General features: G+C 54.4%; 1 protein-coding gene across 6 annotated transcripts in view; it reads left to right on the top strand.

The window, feature by feature from the left end:
- Positions 1 to 23,863, top strand: part of LOC122562367 (inactive rhomboid protein 2-like) — a 310,932-nt gene that overhangs the window by 118,947 nt on the left and 168,122 nt on the right. For 5 of the 6 annotated variants that reach the window (XM_088000804.1, XM_088000800.1, XM_088000801.1 and 2 more), the window contains 3 exons: positions 13,261 to 13,395; positions 14,987 to 15,114; positions 20,218 to 20,413. In XM_088000804.1, the coding sequence (XP_087856930.1) occupies positions 13,285 to 13,395; positions 14,987 to 15,114; positions 20,218 to 20,413 (435 nt within the window). In that variant the 5' untranslated portion in view covers positions 13,261 to 13,284. Of the gene's footprint in view, positions 1 to 12,569; positions 12,594 to 13,260; positions 13,396 to 14,986; positions 15,115 to 20,217; positions 20,414 to 23,863 lie in introns of those variants that run through there. The other variant, XM_088000803.1, reaches the window with a different exon arrangement.

The following is a 23,863-nucleotide window of genomic DNA, read 5'->3' as shown; positions in this document are numbered from 1 at the left end:
AGCACTGACCCTCTGACAGTCCGGCACTACCTCAGCACCGACCCTCCGACAATGCGGCACTCCCTCAGCACTGACCCTCCGACAGTGCCCACTCCCTCAGCACCGACCCTCCGACAATGCGGCACTCCCTCAGCACCGACCCTCCGACAGTGCCCATTCCATGAGCACTGACCCTCCAACAGTGTGGCACTCCCACAGCACGGACCCTCCGACAGTGCAGCACTCCCTCAGCACTGACCCTCCGACAGTGCGGCACTCCCTCAGCACCGATCCTCTGACAGTGCCCACTCCCTCAGAACTGACCCTCCGACAGTGCACACTCCCTCAGCACTGACCCTCCGACATTGCGGCACTCCCTCAGCACCGACACTCCGACAGTGCAGCACTCCCTCAGCACCGACCCTCCGACAGTGCGGCACTGCCTCAGCACCTACCCTCCGACAGTTCGGCACTCCCTCAACTCTGACCCTCTGACAGTGCGGCACTCTCTCAGTACTGACCCTCCGACAGTGCGGCACTCCCTCAGCACTGACCCTCCCAATGTGCGGCTCTCCCTCAACACTGACCCTCTGACGGTGCGGCACTCCCTCAGCACTGACCCTCCGACAGTGCGGCACTCTCTCAGCACTGACCCTCTGACAGTGCGGCACTCCCTCAGCACTGACCCTCTGACAGTGTGGCACTCCATCACCACCGACCCTCCAAAAGTGAGGCACTCCCTCAGCAATGAACCTCCGACAGTACGGCACTCCCTCAGTACTGACCCTCCGACAGTGCAGATCTCCCTCAGTATTGACCCTCCGACAGTGCCCACTCCCTCAGCACCGACCCTCCGACTGTGCGGCACTCGTCAGCACTGTACCTCTGACAGTCCGGCACTCCCTCAGCCCTGACCCTCCGACAGTGCCCACTCCCTCAGCACTGACCCTCTGACAGTGCGGCACTCCCTCAGCACCGACCCTCCGACAGTGCGGCACTCCCTCAGCACTGATCCTCTGACAGTCCGGCACTCCCTCAGCCCTGACCCTCCGACAGTGCCCACTCCCTCAGCACTGACCCTCCGACAGTGCGGCACTCCCTCAGCACTGACCCTCTGACAGTCCGGCACTCCCTCAGCCCTGACCCTCCGACAGTGCGGCACTCCCTCAGCACTGACACTCCGACAATGCGGCTCTCCCTCAGCACTGACCCTCCAACAGTGCGGCACTCCCTCAGCACCGACCCTCCGACAGTGCCCATTCCCTCAGCACGGACCCTCCGACAGTGCGGCACTCCCACAGCACGGACCCTCCGACAGTGCAGCACTCCCTCAGCACCGATCCTCCGACAGTGCGGCACTCCCTCAGCACCGATCCTCCGACAGTGCCCACTCCCTCAGCACTGACCCACCGACAGTGCCCACTCCCTCAGCACTGACCCTCCGACAATGCGGCACTCCCTCAGTACCGATCCTCCGACAGTGCGGCACTCCCTCAGCACTGACCCTCCGACCGTGCCCACTCCCTCAGCACTGACCATTTGACAGTGCGGCACTCCCTCAGCACATACCCTCCGACAATACGGCACTCCCTCCGCACCGACCCTCCGACTGTGCGTTTCTCCTCAGCACTGACCCTCTGACAGTGCGGCACTCCCTCAGCACCTTCCCTCCGACAGTGCGGCACTCCCTCAGCACTGACCCTCTGACAGTCCGGCACTCCCTCAGCACTGAAACTCCGACAGTGCGGCACTCCCTCAGCACTGACCCTCCGACAGTGCCCACTCCCTCAGCACTGACCCTCCGACAATGCGGCACTCCCTCAGTACCGATCCTCCGACAGTGCAGCACTCCATCACCACCGACCCTCCAACAGTGCTGCACTCCCTCAGCACCGACCCTCCGACTGTGCGGCACTCCTCAGCACTGACCCTCTGACAGTCCGGCACTCCCTCAGCCCTGACCCTCCGACAGTGCCCACTCCCTCAGCACTGACCCTCTGACAGTGCGGCACTCCCTCAGCACTGACCCTCTGACAGTCCGGCACTACCTCAGCCCTGACCCTCCGACAGTGCGGCACTCCCTCAGCACTGACCCTCCAACAGTGCGGCACTCCCACAGCACGGACCCTCCAACAGTGCTGCACTCCCTCAGCACTGACCATCCGACAGTGCGGCACTCCCTCAGCACTGACCCTCTGACAATGCGGCTCTCCCTCAGCACTGACCCTCCCAATGTACGGCACTCCCTCAACTCTGACCCTCTGACAATGCGGCACTCCCTCAGCACTGACCCTCCCAATGTGCGGCTCTCCCTCAACACTGACCCTCTGACGGTGCGGCACTCCCTCAGCACTGACCCTCTGACAGTGCGGCACTCTCTCAGCACTGACCCTCCGACAGTGCGGCACTCCCTCAGCACTGACCCTCCGACAGTGCAGCACTCCCTCAGCACCGATCCTCTGACAGGGCCCACTCCCTCAGCATTGACCCTCCGACAGTGCAGCACTCCCTCAGCACCGATCCTCTGACAGGGCCCACTCCCTCAGCACTGACCCTCCGACAGTGCGGCTCTCCCTCAACACTGACCCTCTGACAGTGCTGCACTGCCTCAGCACTGACCATCCGACAGTGCCCACTCCCTCAGCACTGACCCTCTGACAGTGCGGCACTCCCTCAGCACCGACCCTCCGACAGTGCGGCACTCCCTCAGCACTGACCCTCTGACAGTCCGGCACTACCTCAGCCCTGACCCTCCAACAGTGCGGCACTCCCTCAGCACCGACCCTCCGACAGTGCCCATTCCCTCAGCACGGACCCTCCGACAGTGCGGCACTCCCACAGCACGGACCCTCCAACAGTGCTGCACTCCCTCAGCACCGACCCTCCGACAGTGCCCATTCCCTCAGCACGGACCCTCCGACAGTGCGGCACTCCCTCAGCACCGACCCTCCGACAGTGCCCATTCCCTCAGCACCGACCCTCCGACTGTGCGGCACTCCTCAGCACTGACCCTCTGACAGTCCGGCACTCCCTCAGCCCTGACCCTCCGACAGTGCCCACTCCCTCAGCACTGACCCTCTGACAGTGCGGCACTCCCTCAGCACCGACCCTCCGACAGTGCGGCACTCCCTCAGCACTGACCCTCTGACAGTCTGGCACTACCTCAGCCCTGACCCTCCGACAGTGCGGCACTCCCTCAGCACAGACCCTCCAACAGTGCGGCACTCCCTCAGCACCGACCCTCCGACAGTGCCCATTCCCTCAGCACGGACCCTCCGACAGTGCGGCACTCCCTCAGCACTGACCCTCCGACAGTGCCCACTCCCTCAGCACTGACCTACCGACAGTGCCCACTCCCTCAGCACTGACCCTCCGACAATGCGGCACTCCCTCAGTACCGATCCTCCGACAGTGCGGCACTCCCTCCGCACCGACCCTCCGACTGTGCGGTTCTCCTCAGCACTGACTCTCTGACAGTGCCCACTCCATCAGCACTGACCCTCTGACAGTGCGGCACTCCCTCAGCACCTTCTCTCCGACAGTGCGGCACTCCCTCAGCACTGACCCTCTGACAGTCCGGCACTCCCTCAGCACTGACCCTCCGACAGTGCGGCACTCCCTCAGCACATACCCTCCGACAGTGCAGCGCTCCCTCAGCACTGACCCTCCCATATTGCAGCAGTCCCTCAGCACTGACCCTCCGACAATGCGGCACTCCCTCAGCACTGACCCTCCCAATGTGTGGCACTCCCTCAACACTGACCCTCTGACAGTGCGGCACTCCCTCAGCACTGACGATCCGTCAGTGCGGCACTCCCTCAGCACCGACCCTCCGACAGTGCCCATTCCATGAGAACTGACCCTCCAACAGTGTGGCACTCCCACAGCACTGACCCTCCGACAGTGCCCACTCCCTCAGCACTGACCCTCTGACAGTGCGGCACTCCCTCAGCACCGACCCTCCGACAATGCGGCACTCCCTCAGCATTGACCCTCCGACAGTGCAGCACTCCCTCAGCACTGACCCTCCGACAGTGCGGCACTCCCTCAGCACTGACCCTCCGACAGTGCGGCACTCCCTCAGCACCGATCCTCTGACAGTGCCCACTCCCTCAGAACTGACCCTCCGACAGTGCAGCACTCCCATAGCAATGACCCTCCGACAGAGCGGCACTCCCTCAGCACTAACCCTCCGACAGTGCAGCACTCCCTCAGCACTGACCCTCCGACAGTGCGGCACTGCCTCAGCACCTACCCTCCGACAGTACGGCACTCCCTCAGCACTGACCCTCTGACAATGCGGCACTCCCTCAGCACTGACCCTCCGACAGTGCGGCACTCTCTCAGCCCTGACCCTCCGACAGTGCGGCACTCCCTCAGCACTGACCCTCCGACAGTGCGGCACTCCCTCAGCACTGACCCTCCGACAGTGCGGCACTCCCTCAGCACTGACCCTCTGACAGTGTGGCACTCCCTCAGCACTGACCCTCCAACTGTGCGGCACTCCCTCAGCAATGAACCTCCGACAGTACGGCACTCCTTCAGTACTGACCCTCCGACAGTGCCGATCTCCCTCAGTATTGTCCCTCCGACAGTGCGGCACTCCCTCAGCACTGACCCACCGACAATGCGGCACTCCCTCAATACCGATCCTCCGACAGTGCGGCACTCCATCACCACCGACCCTCCGACTGTGCGGCACTCCTCAGCACTGACCTTCCGACAGTGCCCACTCCCTCAGCACTGACCCTCCGACAATGCGGCACTCCCTCAATACCGATCCTCCGACAGTGCGGCACTCCATCACCACCGACCCTCCGACTGTGCGGCACTCCTCAGCACTGACCTTCCGACAGTGCCCACTCCCTCAGCACTGACCCTCTGACAGTGCGGCACTCCCTCAGCACCGACCCTCCAACAGTGCGGCTCTCCCTCAGCACTGACCGTCTGACAGTCCGGCACTCCCTCAGCATTGACCCTCCGACAGTGCGGCACTCCCTCAGCACTGACCCTCCGACAATGCGGCTCTCCCTCAGTACTGACCCTCCAACAGTGCGGCACTCCCTCAGCACCGACCCTCCGACAGTGCCCACTCCCTCACCACTGACCCACCGACAGTGCCCACTCCCTCAACACTGATCCTCCGACAATGTGGCACTCCCTCAGTACCAATCCTCCGACAGTGCGGCGCTCCCGCAGCACATACCCTCCGACAGTGTGGCACTCCCTCAGCACTGACCCTCTGACAGTGTGGCACTCCCTCAGCACTGACCCTCCAACTGTGCGGCACTCCCTCAGCAATGAACCTCCGACAGTACGGCACTCCTTCAGTACTGACCCTCCGACAGTGCAGATCTCCCTCAGTATTGTCCCTCCGACAGTGCCCACTCCCTCAGCACTGATTTACCGACAGTGCCCACTCCCTCAGCACTGACCCTCCGACAGTGCGGCACTCCCTCAGCACATACCCTCCGACAATACGGCACTCCCTCCGCACCGACTGTGCGGTTCTCCTCAGCACTGACCCTCTGACAGTGCGGCACTCCCTCAGCACCTTCCCTCTGACAGTGCGGAACTCCCTCAGCACTGACCCTCTGACAGTCCGGCACTCCCTCAGCACTGACCCTCCGACAGTGCGGCACTCCCTCAGCACATACCCTCCGACAGTGCAGCGATCCCTCAGCACTGACCCTCTGACAGTCCGGCACTCCCTCAGCACTGACCATCCGACAGTGCGGCACTCCCTCAGCACTGACCCTCTGACAGTCCGGCACTCCCTCAGCACTGACCCTCCGACAGTGCGGCACTCCCTCAACACTGACCCTCTGACAGTGCGGCACTCCCTCAGCACTGACCCTCCGACAGTGCGGCACTCCCTCAGCACCGACCCTCCGACAGTGCAGCACTCCCTCAGCATTGACCCTCCGACAGTGCAGCACTCCCTCAGCACCGATCCTCTGACAGGGCCCACTCCCTCAGAACTGACCCTCCGACAGTGCAGCACTCCCATAGCACTTACCATCCGACAGTGCAGCACTCCCTCAGCAATGACCCTCCGACAGAGCGGCACTCCCTCAGCACTGACCCTCCGACAGTGCGGCACTTCCTCAGCAATGACCCTCCGACTGTGCGGCACTCCCTCAGCACCGACCCTCCGACAGTGCAGCACTCCCTCAGCAATGACCCTCCGACAGTGCGGCACTCCCTCAGCACTGACCCTCTGACAATGCGGCACTCCCTCAGCACTGACCCTCCCAATGTGCGGCACTCCCTCAACTCTGACCCTCTGACAGTGCGGCACTCTCTCAGTACTGACCCTCCGACAGTGCGGCACTCCCTCAGCACTGACCCTCCCAATGTGCGGCTCTCCCTCAACACTGACCCTCTGACGGTGCGGCACTCCCTCAGCACTGACCCTCCGACATTGCGGCACTCTCTCAGCCCTGACCCTCCGACAGTGCCCACTCCCTCAGCACTGACCTTCCGACAGTGCGGCACTCCCTCAGCACTGACCTTCCGACAGTGCCGCACTCCCTCAGCACTGACCCTCCGACAGTGCCGCACTCCCTCAGCACTGACCCTCCGACGGTGCCGCACTCCCTCAGCACTGGCCCTCCGACAGTGCCGCACTTCCTCAGCACTGACCCTCCGACAGTGCGGCACTCCCTCAGCACTGACCCTCCGACAGTGCGGCACTACCTCAGCACTGACCCTCTGACAGTGTGGCACTCCCTCAGCACTGACCCTCCAACTGTGCGGCACTCCCTCAGCAATGAACCTCCGACAGTACGGCACTCCTTCAGTACTGACCCTCCGACAGTGCAGATCTCCCTCAGTATTGTCCCTCCGACAGTGCGGCACTCCCTCAGCACTGACCCACCGACAGTGCCCACTCCCTCAGCACTGACCCTCCGACAGTGCGGCACTCCATCACCACCGACCCTCCAACAGTGCTGCACTCCCTCAGCACTGACCATCCGACAGTGCGGCCCTCCCTCAGCACCGACCCTCTGACTGTGCGGCACTCCTCAGCACTGACCTTCCGACAGTGCCCACTCCCTCAGCACTGACCCTCTGACAGTGCGGCACTCCCTCAGCACCGACCCTCCAACAGTGCGGCTCTCCCTCAGCACTGACCGTCTGACAGTCCGGCACTCCCTCAGCCCTGACCCTCCGACAGTGCGGCACTCCCTCAGCACTGACCCTCTGACAATGCGGCTCTCCCTCAGTACTGACCCTCCAACAGTGCGGCACTCCCTCAGCACCGACCCTCCGACAGTGCCCATTCCCTCAGCACGGACTCTCTGACAGTGCGGCACTCCCTCAGCACCGATCCTCCGACAGTGCCCACTCCCTCAGCACTGACCCACCGACAGTGCCCACTCCCTCAGCACTGATCCTCCGACAATGTGGCACTCCCTCAGTACCAATCCTCCGACAGTGCGGCGCTCCCGCAGCACATACCCTCCGACAGTGCGGCACTCCCTCAGCACTGACCCTTCGACAGTGCGGCACTCCCTCAGCACTGACCTTCCGACAGTGCGGCACTCCCTCACTGACCCTCTGACAGTCCGGCACTCCCTCAGCCCTGACCCTCCGTCAGTGCGGCACTCCCTCAGCACCGACCCTCCGACAGTGCCCATTCCATGAGCACTGACCCTCCAACAGTGTGGCACTCCCACAGCACGGACCCTCCGACAGTGCAGCACTCCCTCAGCATTGACCCTCCGACAGTGCAGCACTCCCTCAGCACTGACCCTCCGACAGTGCGGCACTCCCTCAGCACCGATCCTCTGACAGTGCCCACTCCCTCAGAACTGACCCTCCGACAGTGCAGCACTCCCTCAGCAATGACCCTCCGACAGAGCGGCACTCCCTCAGCACCAACCCTCCGACAGTGCAGCACTCTCTCAGCACATACCCTCCGACAGTGCAGCACTCCCTCAGCACTGACCCTCCGACAGTGCGGCACTGCCTCAGCACCTACCCTCCGACAGTACGGCACTCCCTCAGCACTGACCCTCTGACAATGCGGCACTCCCTCAGCACTGACCCTCCCAATGTGCGGCTCTCCCTCAACACTGACCCTCTGACGGTGCGGCACTCCCTCAGCACTGACCCTCCGACAGTGCGGCACTCCCTCAGCACTGACCCTCCGACAGTGCGGCACTCCCTCAGCACTGACCCTCCGACAGTGCGGCACTACCTCAGCACTGACCCTCTGACAGTGTGGCACTCCCTCAGCACTGACCCTCCAACTGTGCGGCACTCCCTCAGCAATGAACCTCCGACAGTACGGCACTCCTTCAGTACTGACCCTCCGACAGTGCAGATCTCCCTCAGTATTGTCCCTCCGACAGTGCGGCACTCCCTCAGCACTGACCCACCGACAGTGCCCACTCCCTCAGCACTGACCCTCCGACAGTGCGGTACTCCATCACCACTGACCCTCCAACAGTGCTGCACTCCCTCAGCACTGACCATCCGACAGTGCGGCCCTCCCTCAGCACCGACCCTCTGACTGTGCGGCACTCCCTCAGCACCGACCCTCCAACAGTGCGGCTCTCCCTCAGCACTGACCGTCTGACAGTCCGGCACTCCCTCAGCCCTGACCCTCCGACAGTGCGGCACTCCCTCAGCACTGACCCTCCGACAATGCGGCTCTCCCTCAGTACTGACCCTCCAACAGTGCGGCACTCCCTCAGCACCGACCCTCCGACAGTGCCCATTCCCACAGCACGGACCCTCCAACAGTGCAGCACTCCCTCAGCACCGATCCTCCGACAGTGCCCACTCCCTCAGCACTGATCCTCCGACAATGCGGCACTCCCTCAGTACCAATCCTCCGACAGTGCGGCACTCCCTCAGCACTGACCCTTCGACAGTGCGGCGCTCCCTCAGCACCGACCCTCCGACAGTGCCCACTCCCTCAGCACTGACCCTCCGACAGTGCCCACTCCCTCAGCACTGACCCTCCGACAGTGCCCACTCCCTCAGCACCGACCCTCCGACTGTGCGGCACTCGTCAGCACTGTCCCTCTGACAGTCCGGCACTCCCTCAGCCCTGACCCTCCGACAGTGCCCACTCCCTCAGCACTGACCCTCTGACAGTGCGGCACTCCCTCAGCACCGACCCTCCGACAGTGCTGCACTCCCTCACTGACCCTCTGACAGTCCGGCACTCCCTCAGCCCTGACCCTCCGACAGTGCGGGACTCCCTCAGCACCTTCTCTCCGACAGTCCGGCACTCCCTCAGCACTGACACTCCGACAGTGCGGCACTCCCTCAACACTGACCCTCTGACAGTGCGGCACTCCCTCAGCACTGACGATCCGACAGTGCAGCACTCCCTCAGCACCGACCCTCCGACAATGCGGCACTCCCTCAGAACTGACCCTCCGACAGTGCCCACGCCCTCAGCACCGACCCTCCGACAGTGCCCATTCCATGAGCACTGACCCTCCAACAGTGTGGCACTCCCACAGCACGGACCCTCCGACAGTGCAGCACTCCCTCAGCACTGACCCTCCGACAGTGCGGCACTCCCTCAGCACCGATCCTCTGACAGTGCCCACTCCCTCAGAACTGACCCTCCGACAGTGCAGCACTCCCATAGCACTTACCATCCGACAGTGCAGCACTCCCTCAGCAATGACCCTCCGACAGAGCGGCACTCCCTCAGCACGAACCCTCCGACAGTGCAGCACTCCCTCAGCACATACCCTCCGACAGAGCAGCACTCCCTCAGCACTGACCCTCCGACAGTGCACACTCCCTCAGCACCGACTCTCCGACAGTGCGGCACTCCCTCAGCAATGAACCTCCGACAGTACGGCACTCCCTCAGTACTGACCCTCCGACAGTGCAGATCTCCCTCAGTATTGACCCCCCGACAGTGCCCACTCCCTCAGCACTGACCCTCCGACAATGCGGCACTCCCTCAGTACCGATCCTCCGACAGTGCGGCACTCCATCACCACCGACCCTCCAACAGTGCTGCACTGCCTCAGCACTGACCATCCGACAGTGCGGCACTCCCTCAGCACCGACCCTCCGACTGTGCGGCACTCCTCAGCACTGACCCTCTGACAGTCCGGCACTCCCTCAGCCCTGACCCTCCGACAGTGCCCACTCCCTCAGTACTGACCCTCTGACAGTGCGGCACTCCCTCAGCACCAACCCTCCGACAGAGCGGCACTCCCTCAGCACTGACCATCTGACAGTCCGGCACTACCTCAGCCCTGACCCTCCGACAGTGCGGCACTCCCTCAGCACTGACCCTCCAACAGTGCGGCACTCCCTCAGCACGGACCCTCCGACAGTGCGGCACTCCCACAGAACGGACCCTCCGACATTGCAGCACTCCCTCAGCACCGATCCTCCGACAGTGCCCACTCCCTCAGCACTGACTTACCGACAGTGCCCACTCCCTCAGCACTGACCCTCCAACTGTGCGGCACTCCCTCAGCAATGAACCTCCGACAGTACGGCACTCCTTCAGTACTGACCCTCCGACAGTGCCCACTCCCTCAGCACTGACCCTCCGACTGTGCGGCACTCCATCACCACCGACCCTCCAACAGTGCTGCACTGCCTCAGCACTGACCATCCGACAGTGCGGCACTCCCTCAGCACCGACCCTCCGACTGTGCGGCACTCCTCAGCACTGACCCTCTGACAGTCCGGCACTCCCTCAGCCCTGACCCTCCGACAGTGCCCACTCCCTCAGTACTGACCCTCTGACAGTGCGGCACTCCCTCAGCACCAACCCTCCGACAGAGCGGCACTCCCTCAGCACTGACCCTCTGACAGTCCGGCACTACCTCAGCCCTGACCCTCCGACAGTGCGGCACTCCCTCAGCACTGACCCTCCAACAGTGCGGCACTCCCTCAGCACCGACCCTCCGACAGTGCGGCACTCCCACAGCACGGACCCTCCAACAGTGCTGCACTCCCTCAGCACTGACCATCCGACAGTGCGGCACTCCCTCAGCACGGACCCTCCGACAGTGCGGCACTCCCACAGAACGGACCCTCCGACATTGCAGCACTCCCTCAGCACCGATCCTCCGACAGTGCCCACTCCCTCAGCACTGACTTACCGACAGTGCCCACTCCCTCAGCACTGACCCTCCGACAGTGCGGCACTCCCTCAGCACATACCCTCCGACAATACGGCACTCCCTCCGCACCGACCCTCCGACTGTGCGGTTCTCCTCAGCACTGACCCTCTGACAGTGCGGCACTCCCTCAGCACCTTCCCTCTGACAGTGCGGCACTCCCTCAGCACTGACCCTCTGACAGTCCGGCACTCCCTCAGCACTGACCCTCCGACAGTGCGGCACTCCCTCAGCACATACCCTCCGACAGTGCAGCGATCCCTCAGCACTGACCCTCCCACATTGCAGCAGTCCCTCAGCACTGACCCTCCGACAGTGCGGCACTCCCTCAGCACTGACCCTCTGACAGTCCGGCACTCCCTCAGCACTGACCCTCCGACAGTGCGGCACTCCCTCAACACTGACCCTCTGACAGTGCGGCACTCCCTCAGCACTGACCCTCCGACAGTGCGGCACTCCCTCAGCACCGACCCTCCGACAGTGCAGCACTCCCTCAGCATTGACCCTCCGACAGTGCAGCACTCCCTCAGCACCGATCCTCTGACAGGGCCCACTCCCTCAGAACTGACCCTCTGACAGTGCAGCACTCCCATAGCACTTACCATCCGACAGTGCAGCACTCCCTCAGCAATGACCCTCCGACAGAGCGGCACTCCCTCAGCACTGACCCTCCGACAGTGCGGCACTTCCTCAGCAATGACCCTCCGACTGTGCGGCACTCCCTCAGCACCGACCCTCCGACAGTGCAGCACTCCCTCAGCAATGACCCTCCGACAGTGCGGCACTCCCTCAGCACTGACCCTCTGACAATGCGGCACTCCCTCAGCACTGACCCTCCCAATGTGCGGCACTCCCTCAACTCTGACCCTCTGACAGTGCGGCACTCTCTCAGTACTGACCCTCCGACAGTGCGGCACTCCCTCAGCACTGACCCTCCCAATGTGCGGCTCTCCCTCAACACTGACCCTCTGACGGTGCGGCACTCCCTCAGCACTGACCCTCCGACATTGCGGCACTCTCTCAGCCCTGACCCTCCGACAGTGCCCACTCCCTCAGCACTGACCTTCCGACAGTGCGGCACTCCCTCAGCACTGACCCTCCGACAGTGCCGCACTCCCTCAGCACTGACCCTCCGACGGTGCCGCACTCCCTCAGCACTGACCCTCCGACAGTGCCGCACTCCCTCAGCACTGACCCTCCGACAGTGCCGCACTCCCTCAGCACTGACCCTCCGACAGTGCCGCACTCCCTCAGCACTGACCCTCCGACAGTGCTGCACTCCCTCAGCACCACACTGAAATTGTTAGGCTGGATTTGGAATTGAAGTCTCAAGAATGTGGCGGAGATGTCTGCCTTTGTGAGTTGGTGATCACTGAGCCATGTGTAACTTGATATCCTGTAGGGGAGGTCATACAATGGTAGAGTCATCCAGCACAGAAGTTGCCCTTTGGCCCGTTGAGTCTGGACTGAGTATATCACCTGTGGAGAGAGAAAGTGAGTTAACAGTTGAAGTCAGAGACATTTCAAAGTTTATTGATCTGAAAATGTTAACTCTGTTTTTGTAAGATCTGCTGTGTTTCTCCAGAATTTTCTGTCTTTGTTTCTGATGTCCAGTGAGTGCAGCATTCTTTCTGTCCCACAGCACGCTGTTCGCTGTAATTAATGATGGTTTCAGACCTGAATCCTATTGGATCAGCTGTCTTCCCTAAGCTCCCTCATGCTGTGATCTTCCTTCTCCACTCAAATCACTCACGTTTGATGTTCTCATCCCTACAACCTTCTCCAGTTCTTTCCTATGAGAGAGAGAATTCCCTACATTCCTGGAATACTGTCTCCACTCATTTTCCTCATGTAAAATATCTATTTTGTAAATGTGAATTTAAGGAGGACTATCAAGCATTATTTGAAATCTGAGTTGTCTATTTCTAATGAAGGTCCTTACTGCAGATATCAAAACTAAGGGTTTGTAATCCCCAGATTTTGAAAAGCTGTATCTGTTCATTTTGGATGAATAAACATGAGGGAGGTTGTAATGGTAGTTCCTCAGAAGAGGGGAAATGATGTCTTCTGCCTCTGGACAGGGTATGAGGGCCAGTGTGCAACATGGACTGGACATCTCATCCTCATCAACTCCCCTAATGTTGTGGTGTTAATTTTTCAGGTGCTGAGCTGAGTTTGGCTCAATATGCCATCGGACCAAGATGCAGAGACTGCTAGCAAACTCCTGCATAGCAAGACGCCAGCATCCCCCTCCATTTGCTCCCAAGGTCAGCAGGAGTTCAGGACTAGAGCTAAGGTATCCCTTTGACCCTTTCCTCTTGACATTCACTATTGTGGATTGGTAGAACAAAATGGGACGTTATACCCAGCGAGGAAGTGAGACTGAATATTGCTTCAGCGTCTCTTAATCCAATTCAAGATGTTCTAAGTGGCCTTCAGCAAACTGAGTTAAAAATCACACAACAACAGGTTAACTGTAACAATTGGTATCAGCCCTGATAAGATGTTGAGATGTTGAGGGTGTTAGCCCCCTGTGTTCTCTGTCTGTGCCATAATGTTTAGACTGATTCTAATCTAAAAAGTGAGTTAACAGAGTCTTACATGGAATCATGCAGTTTTTGAGCAAAGTACAATGTAACTCTGCAAGTATAAATTCATCCCAGAAACGTGTGTCTCTGTAGCAGTATCTGTGTGTGTGTATAGTGCAATGGTGGTCACTGGTCACTGTAGTGTGACAATGAACCCAAGGTCTCAGTTGAGGCCCCCCCTCATCCAGGACCTTGGGTTCATTGTCACACTACAGTGACCAGTGACCACCATTGCACTATACATACACACACACACAAACACACACACACACACACACTCCTACATAGACGCACACATACACACTCTCTCACACTCACAACCTCCCACCCCAGACAGGCAGACACACACTCAAACCCACATGCATATATACACATATATACACATATATACATATATACACATATATACACATATATACACATATATACACACATATACACATATATACACATATATACACACATATACACATATATACACACATATACACATATATACACATATACACATATACACATATATACACATATACACATATACACATATATACACATATATACACATATACACATATACGTTTGAGGGTGAATTAGTACTTACTTACATTGTACTTTGCTCAAAAACTGCATGATTCCATGTAAGACTCTGTTCACTCACTTTTTCGATTAGAATCAGCGTAAACATTATGGCACAGACAGAGAACTCAGGGGGCTAACACCCTCAACATCTCAACATCTTCTCTGGGCTGATACCAATTGTTACAGTTAACCTGAGAATGTAATTTTTTTAAAAAGTTCTGGGATTTACATATGAAAGAAGTGAAACTATCATGGTCATTCTAACAGATGAGAGACTCAACAAACTATCAAGGTATTTTTCAAAGTACAATTTCAGTTAAATCACACTGTAAACTTTTGCTATAAATTCTGTGTCTTACAATTGTGTCCTCCACAACCACTTGATGAAGGAGCAACGCTCCAAAAGCTAGTGCTTCCAATTAAACCTGTTGGACTATAACCTGGTGTTGTGTGATTTTTAACTTTGTCCAACCCAGTCCAACACCAGCATCTCCAAACCATTCAGCAAACAGGGCTTTCTGTTGGGAATGGGGTAATGGCATAATGTGTGAGGTCCATAGAGCATGAGGGAGCCCAACTGGTTTACTGAGTGAATGTGAGGGTTTCTGCTCGAACTCTGCTATCTATTTTACTCAGTGCCTATGAACTGTGTGACTGTTGTACTGAGTTAGTTTGATACTAGTTGGAATCTGGAGGGTTCACTATCAGTTTTTCTTCTAGAATCCAAGACCAACTTTCTTCAAAAATGTAAGTGTGCCAGATCCCAGGCTCTCAGCTCAAGAGGGTGTGTTGGTGGAGAAACCAGGAGTGTTTCAACGACAAAACTCCGTCTCAAAAACCATCCGCAGGTAATGCACCTCTACATCCCCGAGTGATAGTTGGGAGGCCAGTCTGTAATACTGGAGGGGATAAGAACAAAACCCATCTGCCCAGGAAAGGGAGTGTTTTTAATTTGTTCTTGAGATATTGGAACCCCGGCTGACCAGCATTGACTGTCCTTCCCTTTGCCCTTGAGAAGATGGTGGTGATCTGCCTTCTTGAACCACTGCAATTCATGTGGTGTAGGGAGACCCACAATATCATTAGGGAGAGAGTTTCAGGATTTTGACCAGAGACAGTGAAAGAACGGCGATATATTGCCAGGTCAGGATGGTGAGCGGCTTGCAGGGGAAGTTGCTGGAGATGGTGGTCCCATGTATCTGCTCGTTCTCACTTGCAAGCATCCCCAAATTCTGACCTAGTGATGGAGGGAAGGTCATTGATGAAGCAGTTGAAGATGGTTGGGCCTAGGACACTACCCTGAGGGACTCCTGCAGAGATGTCCTAGAGCTGAGATGACTGACCTCCAGCAAACACAACCATCTTCCTATGTGCCAGGTATGACTCTAACAAATGGAGAGTTTGCCCCCTGATACATAGAGAAAATGAGGTCTGCAGATGCTGGAGATCAGAGATGGAAATGTGTTGCTGGAGAAGCGCAGCAGGTCAGGCAGCATCTACGGAACAGGAGAATCGACGTTTCGGGCATTAGCCCTTCTTCAGGAATGAGGAAAGTTGGTCCAGCAGGCTAAGATAAAAGGTAGGGAGGAGGGACTTGGGGGAGGGGCGTCGGAAATGTGATAGGTGGAAAAAGGTCAAGGTGAGGGTGATAGGACAGATTGGGGTGGGGGCGGAGAGGTCGGGAAGAAGATTGCAGGTTAGGGAGGCGGTGCTGAATTTGATGGATTTGACTGAGACAGGGTGGGGGGGGGGGGAGGGGAAATGAGGAAACTGGTGAAATCCGAGTTCATCCCTTGTGGTTGGAGGGTTCCTAGCCGGAAGATGAGGCGTTCTTCCTCCAACCGTCGTTTCGCTGTGGTCTGACGATGGAGGAGTCCAAAGACCTGCATATCCTTGGTGGAGTGGGAGGGGGAATTGAAATGTTGAGCTACAGGGTGGTTGGGTTGGTTGGTCCGGGTGTCCCAGAGGTGTTCTCTGAAACGCTCCGCAAGTAGGCGGCCTGTCTCCCCAATATAGAGGAGGCCACATCGGGTACAGAGGATGCAATAGATGATGTGTGTGGAGGTACAGGTGAATCTGTGGTGGATATGGAAGTTTCCTTTGGGGCCTTGGAGGGAGGTGAGGGGGGGGGGGGGTGTGGGCGCAAGTCTTGCACCTCCTGCGGTTGCAGGGGAAGGTGCCGGGAGTGGCACCTTCAAACCTGACTGCCCCGGCCGACCCATTGTCTCCGCCTGCTCCTGCCCCACCGAACTCATCTCCGCATACCTTGACACCATCCTGCCCCCTTAGTCCAAGAACTCCCCACCTACGTTCAGGACACCACCCACGCCCTCCACCTGCTCCATGATTTTCGCTTCCCTGGTCCCCAACGCCTTATTTTCACCTTGGACATCCAGTCCCTGTACACCTCCATCCCCCATCACGAAGGACTCAAAGCCCTCCGCTTCTTCCTTTCCCGCCGCACCAACCAGTACCCTTCCACTGACACCCTCCTTCGACTGACTGAACTGGTCCTCACCCTGAACAACTTCTCTTTCCAATCCTCCCACTTCCTCCAAACAAAAGGAGTAGCCATGGGCACCCGCATGGGCCCCAGCTATGCCTGCCTCTTCGTAGGATATGTGGAACAATCCATCTTCTGCAGCTACACTGGCCCCACCCCCCACCTTTTCCTCCGCTACATCGATGACTGTATCGGCTCCGCCTCGTGCTCCCACGAGGAGGTTGAACAGTTCATCCACTTCACCAACACCTTCCACCCCGACCTCAAATTCACCTGGACAGTCTCAGATTCCTCCCTCCCCTTCCTCGACCTTTCTATTTCTATCTCAGGCGACCGAATCAACACAGACATCTACTACAAACCGACCGACTCCCACAGCTACCTGGACTACACCTCCTCCCATCCTGCCCCCTGCAAAAACGCCATCCCATTCTCCCAATTCCTTCGACTCCGCCGCATCTGCTCCCAGGAGGACCAGTTCCAAAAACGCACATCCCAGATGGCCTCCTTCTTCAAGGACCACAATTTCCCCCCCGACGTGATCGACGATGCCCTCCACCGCATCTCTTCCACTTCCCGATCCTCCGCCCTTGAACCCCGCCCCTCCAACCGCCACCAGGACAGAACCCCACTGGTCCTCACCTACCACCCCACTAACCTCCATGTACAGCGCATCATCCGCCGTCATTTCCGCCACCTCCAAACGGACCCCACCACCAAGGATATATTTCCCTCCCCTCCCCTATCAGCATTCCGTAAAGACCACTTCCTCCGTGACTCCCTCGTCAGATCCACACCCCCCACCAACCCAACCTCCACTCCCGGCACCTTCCCCTGCAACCGCAGGAGGTGCAAGACTTGCGCCCACACCTCCCCTCTCACCTCCCTCCAAGGCCCCAAAGGAAACTTCCATATCCGCCACAGATTCACCTGTACCTCCACACATATCATCTATTGCATCCTCTGTACCCGATGTGGCCTCCTCTATATTGGGGAGACAGGCCGGCTACTTGCGGAGCGTTTCAGAGAACACCTCTGGGACACCCGGACCAACCAACCCAACCACCCTGTAGCTCAACATTTCAATTCCCCCTCCCACTCCACCAAGGATATGCAGGTCTTTGGACTCAATCCATCGTCAGACCACAGCGAAACGACGGTTGGAGGAAGAACACCTCATCTTCCGGCTAGGAACCCTCCAACCACAAGGGATGAACTCGGATTTCACCAGTTTCCTCATTTCCCCTCCCCCCACCCTGTCTCAGTCAAATCCATCAAATTCAGCACCGCCTTCCTAACCCGCAATCTTCTTCCCGACCTCTCCGCCCCCACCCCAATCTGTCCTATCACCCTCACCTTGACCTTTTTCCACCTATCACATTTCCGACGCCCATCCCCCAAGTCCCTCCTCCCTATCTTTTATCTTAGCCTGCTGGACAAACTTTCCTCATTCCTGAAGAAGGGCTCATGCCCGAAACGTCGATTCTCCTGTTCCCTGGATGCTGCCTGACCTGCTGCGCTTCTCCAGCAACACATTTCCACCCCTGATACATACCCAGTGATTCCAGTTTTGCCAGGGCATCTTGATGCCACACTCAGTCAAATGCAGCCTTGATGGGCTGGGATATTTATGGAGGCTCCTCTTCCTCCTCCTTAGAATACAGGCTCAGTTGGCCAATCTCTCTTCACAGGACACTTCTGCCATCCCAGGAACAAGTCTGGTGAATCTTTATTGCATTCCCTCACTGGCGTTGATATTATTCCTGAGATAGGAAAGCAAAACTGCACACGGTACCCCAGGTGCATTCTAACTAAGCTGAGATATAATTGAAGTAAGACTTCACTGTTGCTGTCCTCAATTCTCTTTGTGGTAAAGGCTAACATTCTATTAACGTTAATATCTATCATCCTTCCTAATAGTTTACTGCACCAGCCTTCAGTGACTCATCGAGAAGGACATCCAGATCCCTTTGTACATCTACTCTGTCTTATTGTTTAAGAAACACTCTAAACATCTGTTCCTTTACCAACCTCACTTTTATTTTTCACAATATTTACCACCTGCCATTTTCTTGCCTAGTTCATTAAACCTGTTCAAATCTTTCTAAAAATATTTCACATCGTCCTCATAACATGCCTGTTAAGCTTTGCATCATCTTCAAATTTGGAAATATTACTACTGTGTGGGTTTCCTCTGGGTGCTCCGGTTTCCTCCCACAGTCCAAAATTATGCCGGTTAGGTGGATTGTCAATGCTAATTTGCCCATAGTGCAGGCTAGGCGGGTTAGCCTTGAGGAATGCAGGGTAACAGGGATAGGGTAGGAGGGTGGGTCTGGGCAAGATGCTATTCAGAAGGTCAGTGTGGAATCAATGGGCCGAATGGCCTGCTTCTACAGTGCAGGGATACTATGAATTGGTTCCTATGTCCATTATTGATTTATCATAGAAATATAAATTCCTACAGTATGGAAGCAAATCATTCAGTCCACACCAAAACTTTGAAGAGCATTCCACCTAGACCCATCCCCTGCTCTATCCTACATTTCCCATGGCCAATCCACCTAACTTGCACATCTTTGGACTGTGGGAGGAAACTAGAGCACCCATGCAGACAATGTGCAAACTCCACACAGACAGTAGCCTGAGGCTGCAATCAAAGCATGGTGAGGTAGAAGGGGCTAACACTGCTGCAGCAAATTATACTGTGAACACCTGGGCTACTGTGTTCCCTATTTGTTCCTTTGTTTCTTTCTTAAATAGTGGGATGACATTTGCAAGCTTCCAATCTGCTGGAAGCCTACCAGAGCCTATTGAATTTTGGGGAGTGATTATCATTACATTAACTATCAGTTCCATACGCTTGCTAGCCACTTGGATCCACTTGCTAGCCACTTGGATCTCTGCTTCTGGGGGATTTCTTGTAGCTTCCTCAGTAAAATCCTGTACAAGGTAATAATTTAAACTTCCCTGCCATTTCTCTGTTCCCTGTTATAAATTATGATCAAAGAAGATTAGATTTAAATCATAGACATTAATTAGATTACCTTGTTGCTTAGCTTTGCTTTCCTAAAGTTACAATGTGAATTATAAATTGTTTATTTCTGTTTAAATTATAAACTTGGTGTTTGACATCTTCTTCTTAAAGTCTCGTTAGGAACTGGGTACCTTTGAATGTCATCTAATGTTTTAATTTCACTGTGTTGTGAATGCAGTGTTAGCAAACCTGATGTGGTCTGGCTTGCTGCTTCTCGGATGCTGCCTGAACTGCTGTGCTCTTCCAGCAACACTGATCCAGAATCTGGTTTCCAGCATCTGCAGTCATTGTTTTTACCTTGTTATTCCTGTGTTGTAACACTGTGACCTCGTGGCTTTTCATGAGATATGGAGACAGGCACACTACACAGTAAGGAGGTGTGATCTAGTTGTGATTAATTCTGTTGTTTTGTAGGGGCACGGCTGAGTGGTTTGGTTTGGGAACAGACTGTGATTTGGATCAACACCATTGGCAACGTAAGAGCTGGAGACACTGCAGCCAGAGGTATGGGAAGCTGAAAGCACAGTACCAGAGGAACATGGGGATTCCCAATCTAGAATCTGATCCTTTCTCCACAGCGAATTCACCAGATCCCTCTAAAGTGCCTAAGGTAAGAATAACATGTGGACTTCAGTGTGTCGTGAGGTGAGTGCACGCTGATCTGATTGTGGCTCCAGCCCCATATCCAACCTTCTCCACATCCTGCCCCTGCTCCCGCCACCCCCAACCTCCCCAAATCCCATACCTCCTGACGTCCTTCAACTCCCTTGATAGTCAAGAAACTCTCTAACCCTAGTTAAAAAGTATTCAATGACCTTGCACACTGCTCACTGGGGAATAGATTTTTAAAGTCTCATGACTTTTGAAACAATGTCTCCTCAATGCCATTTTCAAAAGGAGATTACCTGTTGTTAAACTGGGCTAAACCCTAGTCCTTATCTCCCCGACAAGGGAAACATCCTGTCAGCATCCCCCCTGGTCAAGATGTGCTCTCACCCACACCCAATACAAATTGGGCTAAACTTCTCTTATATATTCCAACCTCCTTACAATACATACCAACACTTGCTGCAACTGCAGACTAACTTGATGTGATTCATGTGCCAGGATACCCAGATCCTTCTGGACCTCACAATTTAAATAATTTCTTACTTTTCTATTCTTTCTGCCAAAGTGGATAAGTTGAAAGTTTCATACATTATACTCCAAATGTATGCCCAACCATTTAACCTGTCTTTATCCTCTTGCAGATCCTTACATGATATTCAGAACTTATTCCCATATCTATCTTTGTGTCATCAGCAAAGTGAGCAATTTTGGTCCTTTCATTATGTTACTGATATATAGCAGATTGCAAAAGGTTCAGGCCCCACCACTGCTCCCTGTAGCACTTCATTAGTTACTTGTCTGGACAAGTCAATCGTGATGTAGTGTCAAACACTTAAGGAGACATCCCAGATAGTGCAGAATAGTTACATTCCAACAAATAATAAGAATCCTAAGAGACAGACATGCCATCAGTGGTTAAATAAAACACTCACGGATAGTATCGAACTTAAAGAAAAACCATATAATTCTGCAAAGGTAATTGACAGGTCAGATGTTTAGACAGAATTTAAAAGAATGCAAAGAATTAGCAACAGATTAATTAGAATGGAGAGTACAAGAGAAAGTTAACCAAAAATATCAAAACAGAGAGTAAAATGTCCTTCAGATATTTTTTAAAAATCGAAAAGTTTCAAAGTAAGTGTAAGTCCCGTAGAGACTGTGTGTGGGGAATTAATAACAGAGCATAAAGAGATGGTAAACAAATTAAGCAGATATTTTGCTTAGTCTTCACTAGAGAGAATACAAGAAACATCCCAGAAACAGCTGTCAATCAGGAATTGAAAGAAAAGGAACCAAAAATAAATATAATTCCTAGGGAAGAAGGTACTGAGTAAATTGTTGGAACTGTGAGTTGACATCTCTCCATATCCCAATGCATCCAGATGTTAGGGTCATAAGTGAAGTAGTCAGTGGGATAAGTTCATTAACACAGGGAGCATTTCTGTAATTTGGAAAATAGCAAATGTGATTCCTTTATTCAAAAAGGGAGGGAGGCAGAAAGTTAACAACATCTGTCATTGGGAAAACGCTAGAAACTGTTATTAAAGAACACTTGGAGAAGTTTAAGGTATTTAGACAGAGCCAATATGGTTTTGTCAAAGAGAGTTCATGTTTAACTAATTTATTGGAGTTCTTTGGAGAAGTAACTTATGCTACAGGTAAAGGACAGCCAGTGAGTGTGTTGTATTTAGATTTCTCAAAGGGTTTTGATAAGGTGCCACATTGAAGGTTATTGTGGAAACTGAAAGCTGATGGAGTCGGGGGCCAAACAGGTCAGTGCTGGAGCATTAACTTGTTTCAATTTATATAAGTTATCTGGATGAAGTTATGGAAGGTATTGAGCTAAATTTGCTGATGACACCGAGATATGTGGGAAAGTGAGGTAGTTGGGAAGGTGAGATAGCTGGGAAAATGAGTTGTGAAGAGGAGCATGCAAAAGTTATACAGATAAGTTCAGTGAGTGACTAAAAGATCTGGCAAATGGAGAATAATGTGGGAAAGTGATAAATTTGCATTTTTGGCACAGCGAATAAAAAAAGTATATTTACTAAATGGTGAGAGGCTGCAGAGCTCTGGGATGCAGAGGGATCTTGGGGTCCTAGTGAATGATCACTGAAAGTTAGTCTGCAGATGCAGCAAATAATCAGGAAAGCTAATAGAATGTAATGTTTTATAGTGAGGGGACTTGAGTAGGAAGGTTATACCTCAGGTATACAGGGCATTGGTGAGACTGTGTACAGGACTACTCAGTGTACTTACAGAAGGATGTTAATGTGTTGGAAGCAATTCAGGGAAGGTTTACTAAACTAATACCTGGAATGAGTGCATTATCTTCTGAGGAAAGGCTAACACGCTTGGCCTGTATCTCTGGAGTTTAGAAGAGTCAGCAGGTGACTGAATTGAACTACATAAGGCCCCAAGGGGACTTGATTGAGTGGATGTGGAAAGGATATTTCCTCTTGTGGGAAAATCTAGAACTACAGGTTACTGCTTAACAATAAGGGGGTGTGTGCATTTAAAGCAAAGATGAGTGACCATTAGTTTTCTCAGAGATTTGAGTATCTTTGGAATTCCCTTCCCTTCCCAACCTTCCCTGGATGCAGAATCTTTTAAAAGTTTTCAGGCAGAGATTCTTTATAGCAAGGGATTGAAAAATTATTGGGGATATGCAGAACTGTAGACCTGATATTAAGATCAGATCAGTCATGACCTTGTTGAAAGGCAGAGCAGGTTGGAAGGGCCGAATGGCCTCCTTTTTTTCCTTCTTCATATGTACCAACGTTTGTTCGACACATTTATTATTTCTTTACATCCTGTTAGGTAACCAATGTTTTATCCATGTTAATAAGCTATCTCCTATACTTCAAGATCGTATTTGATGTAGTAATCTTTGTTATAGCATCTTATCAAATGCCTTCTGAAAATCTAACTTTACCACATTGATATCTTTCCCTTTATTTACATTCCGTATTACTTCCTCCAAGAATGCTTATAAATTAGTCATATTCCAGACTCCTTTCATAAAACCATGCCTGATGTTTAAGCATCTGCTATAACTTCAAAAACAGATTCTAGAATTTTCCCTATCACAGATATTAAACTTGCAGGCCCATTGTTTCCTGTTTTCTCTCTCCCTCTTTTCTTGAATATAGGAGTCACATTCTCTGTTTTCCAAACTCACGAGATCCTTTTCAGGAGCACAGTTTACATATTTGGAAAATTGAATTATTTGTTGTTTTCATAAGGCAAGGAGAATGAAACTGTGTGATATTCACTCATTAATTACACAAAAACATGTGGCTTTTGTGAGACACTTTTAGATTTGTTTCAAGAAGCAGTTTTGATGCAGAACTGAGAGAAGACAGCAGTAAGGATCCAGAGCTGCAAAACCCAGCGAGGGGTTCAGACATTTTCCCTCTCTCTGTGAATGGAAACAAGATAACACTGAGAC

Source organism: Chiloscyllium plagiosum, unplaced genomic scaffold (genome assembly GCF_037043375.1).
Source record: "Chiloscyllium plagiosum isolate Xiang-an unplaced genomic scaffold, Cpla_swu_hap1 HiC_scaffold_25, whole genome shotgun sequence".
Classification (NCBI taxonomy): Eukaryota; Metazoa; Chordata; class Chondrichthyes; order Orectolobiformes; family Hemiscylliidae; genus Chiloscyllium; species Chiloscyllium plagiosum.
Note: the sequence above shows the minus strand (reverse complement) of the source record. Positions and strands in the feature narration are given on the sequence as shown.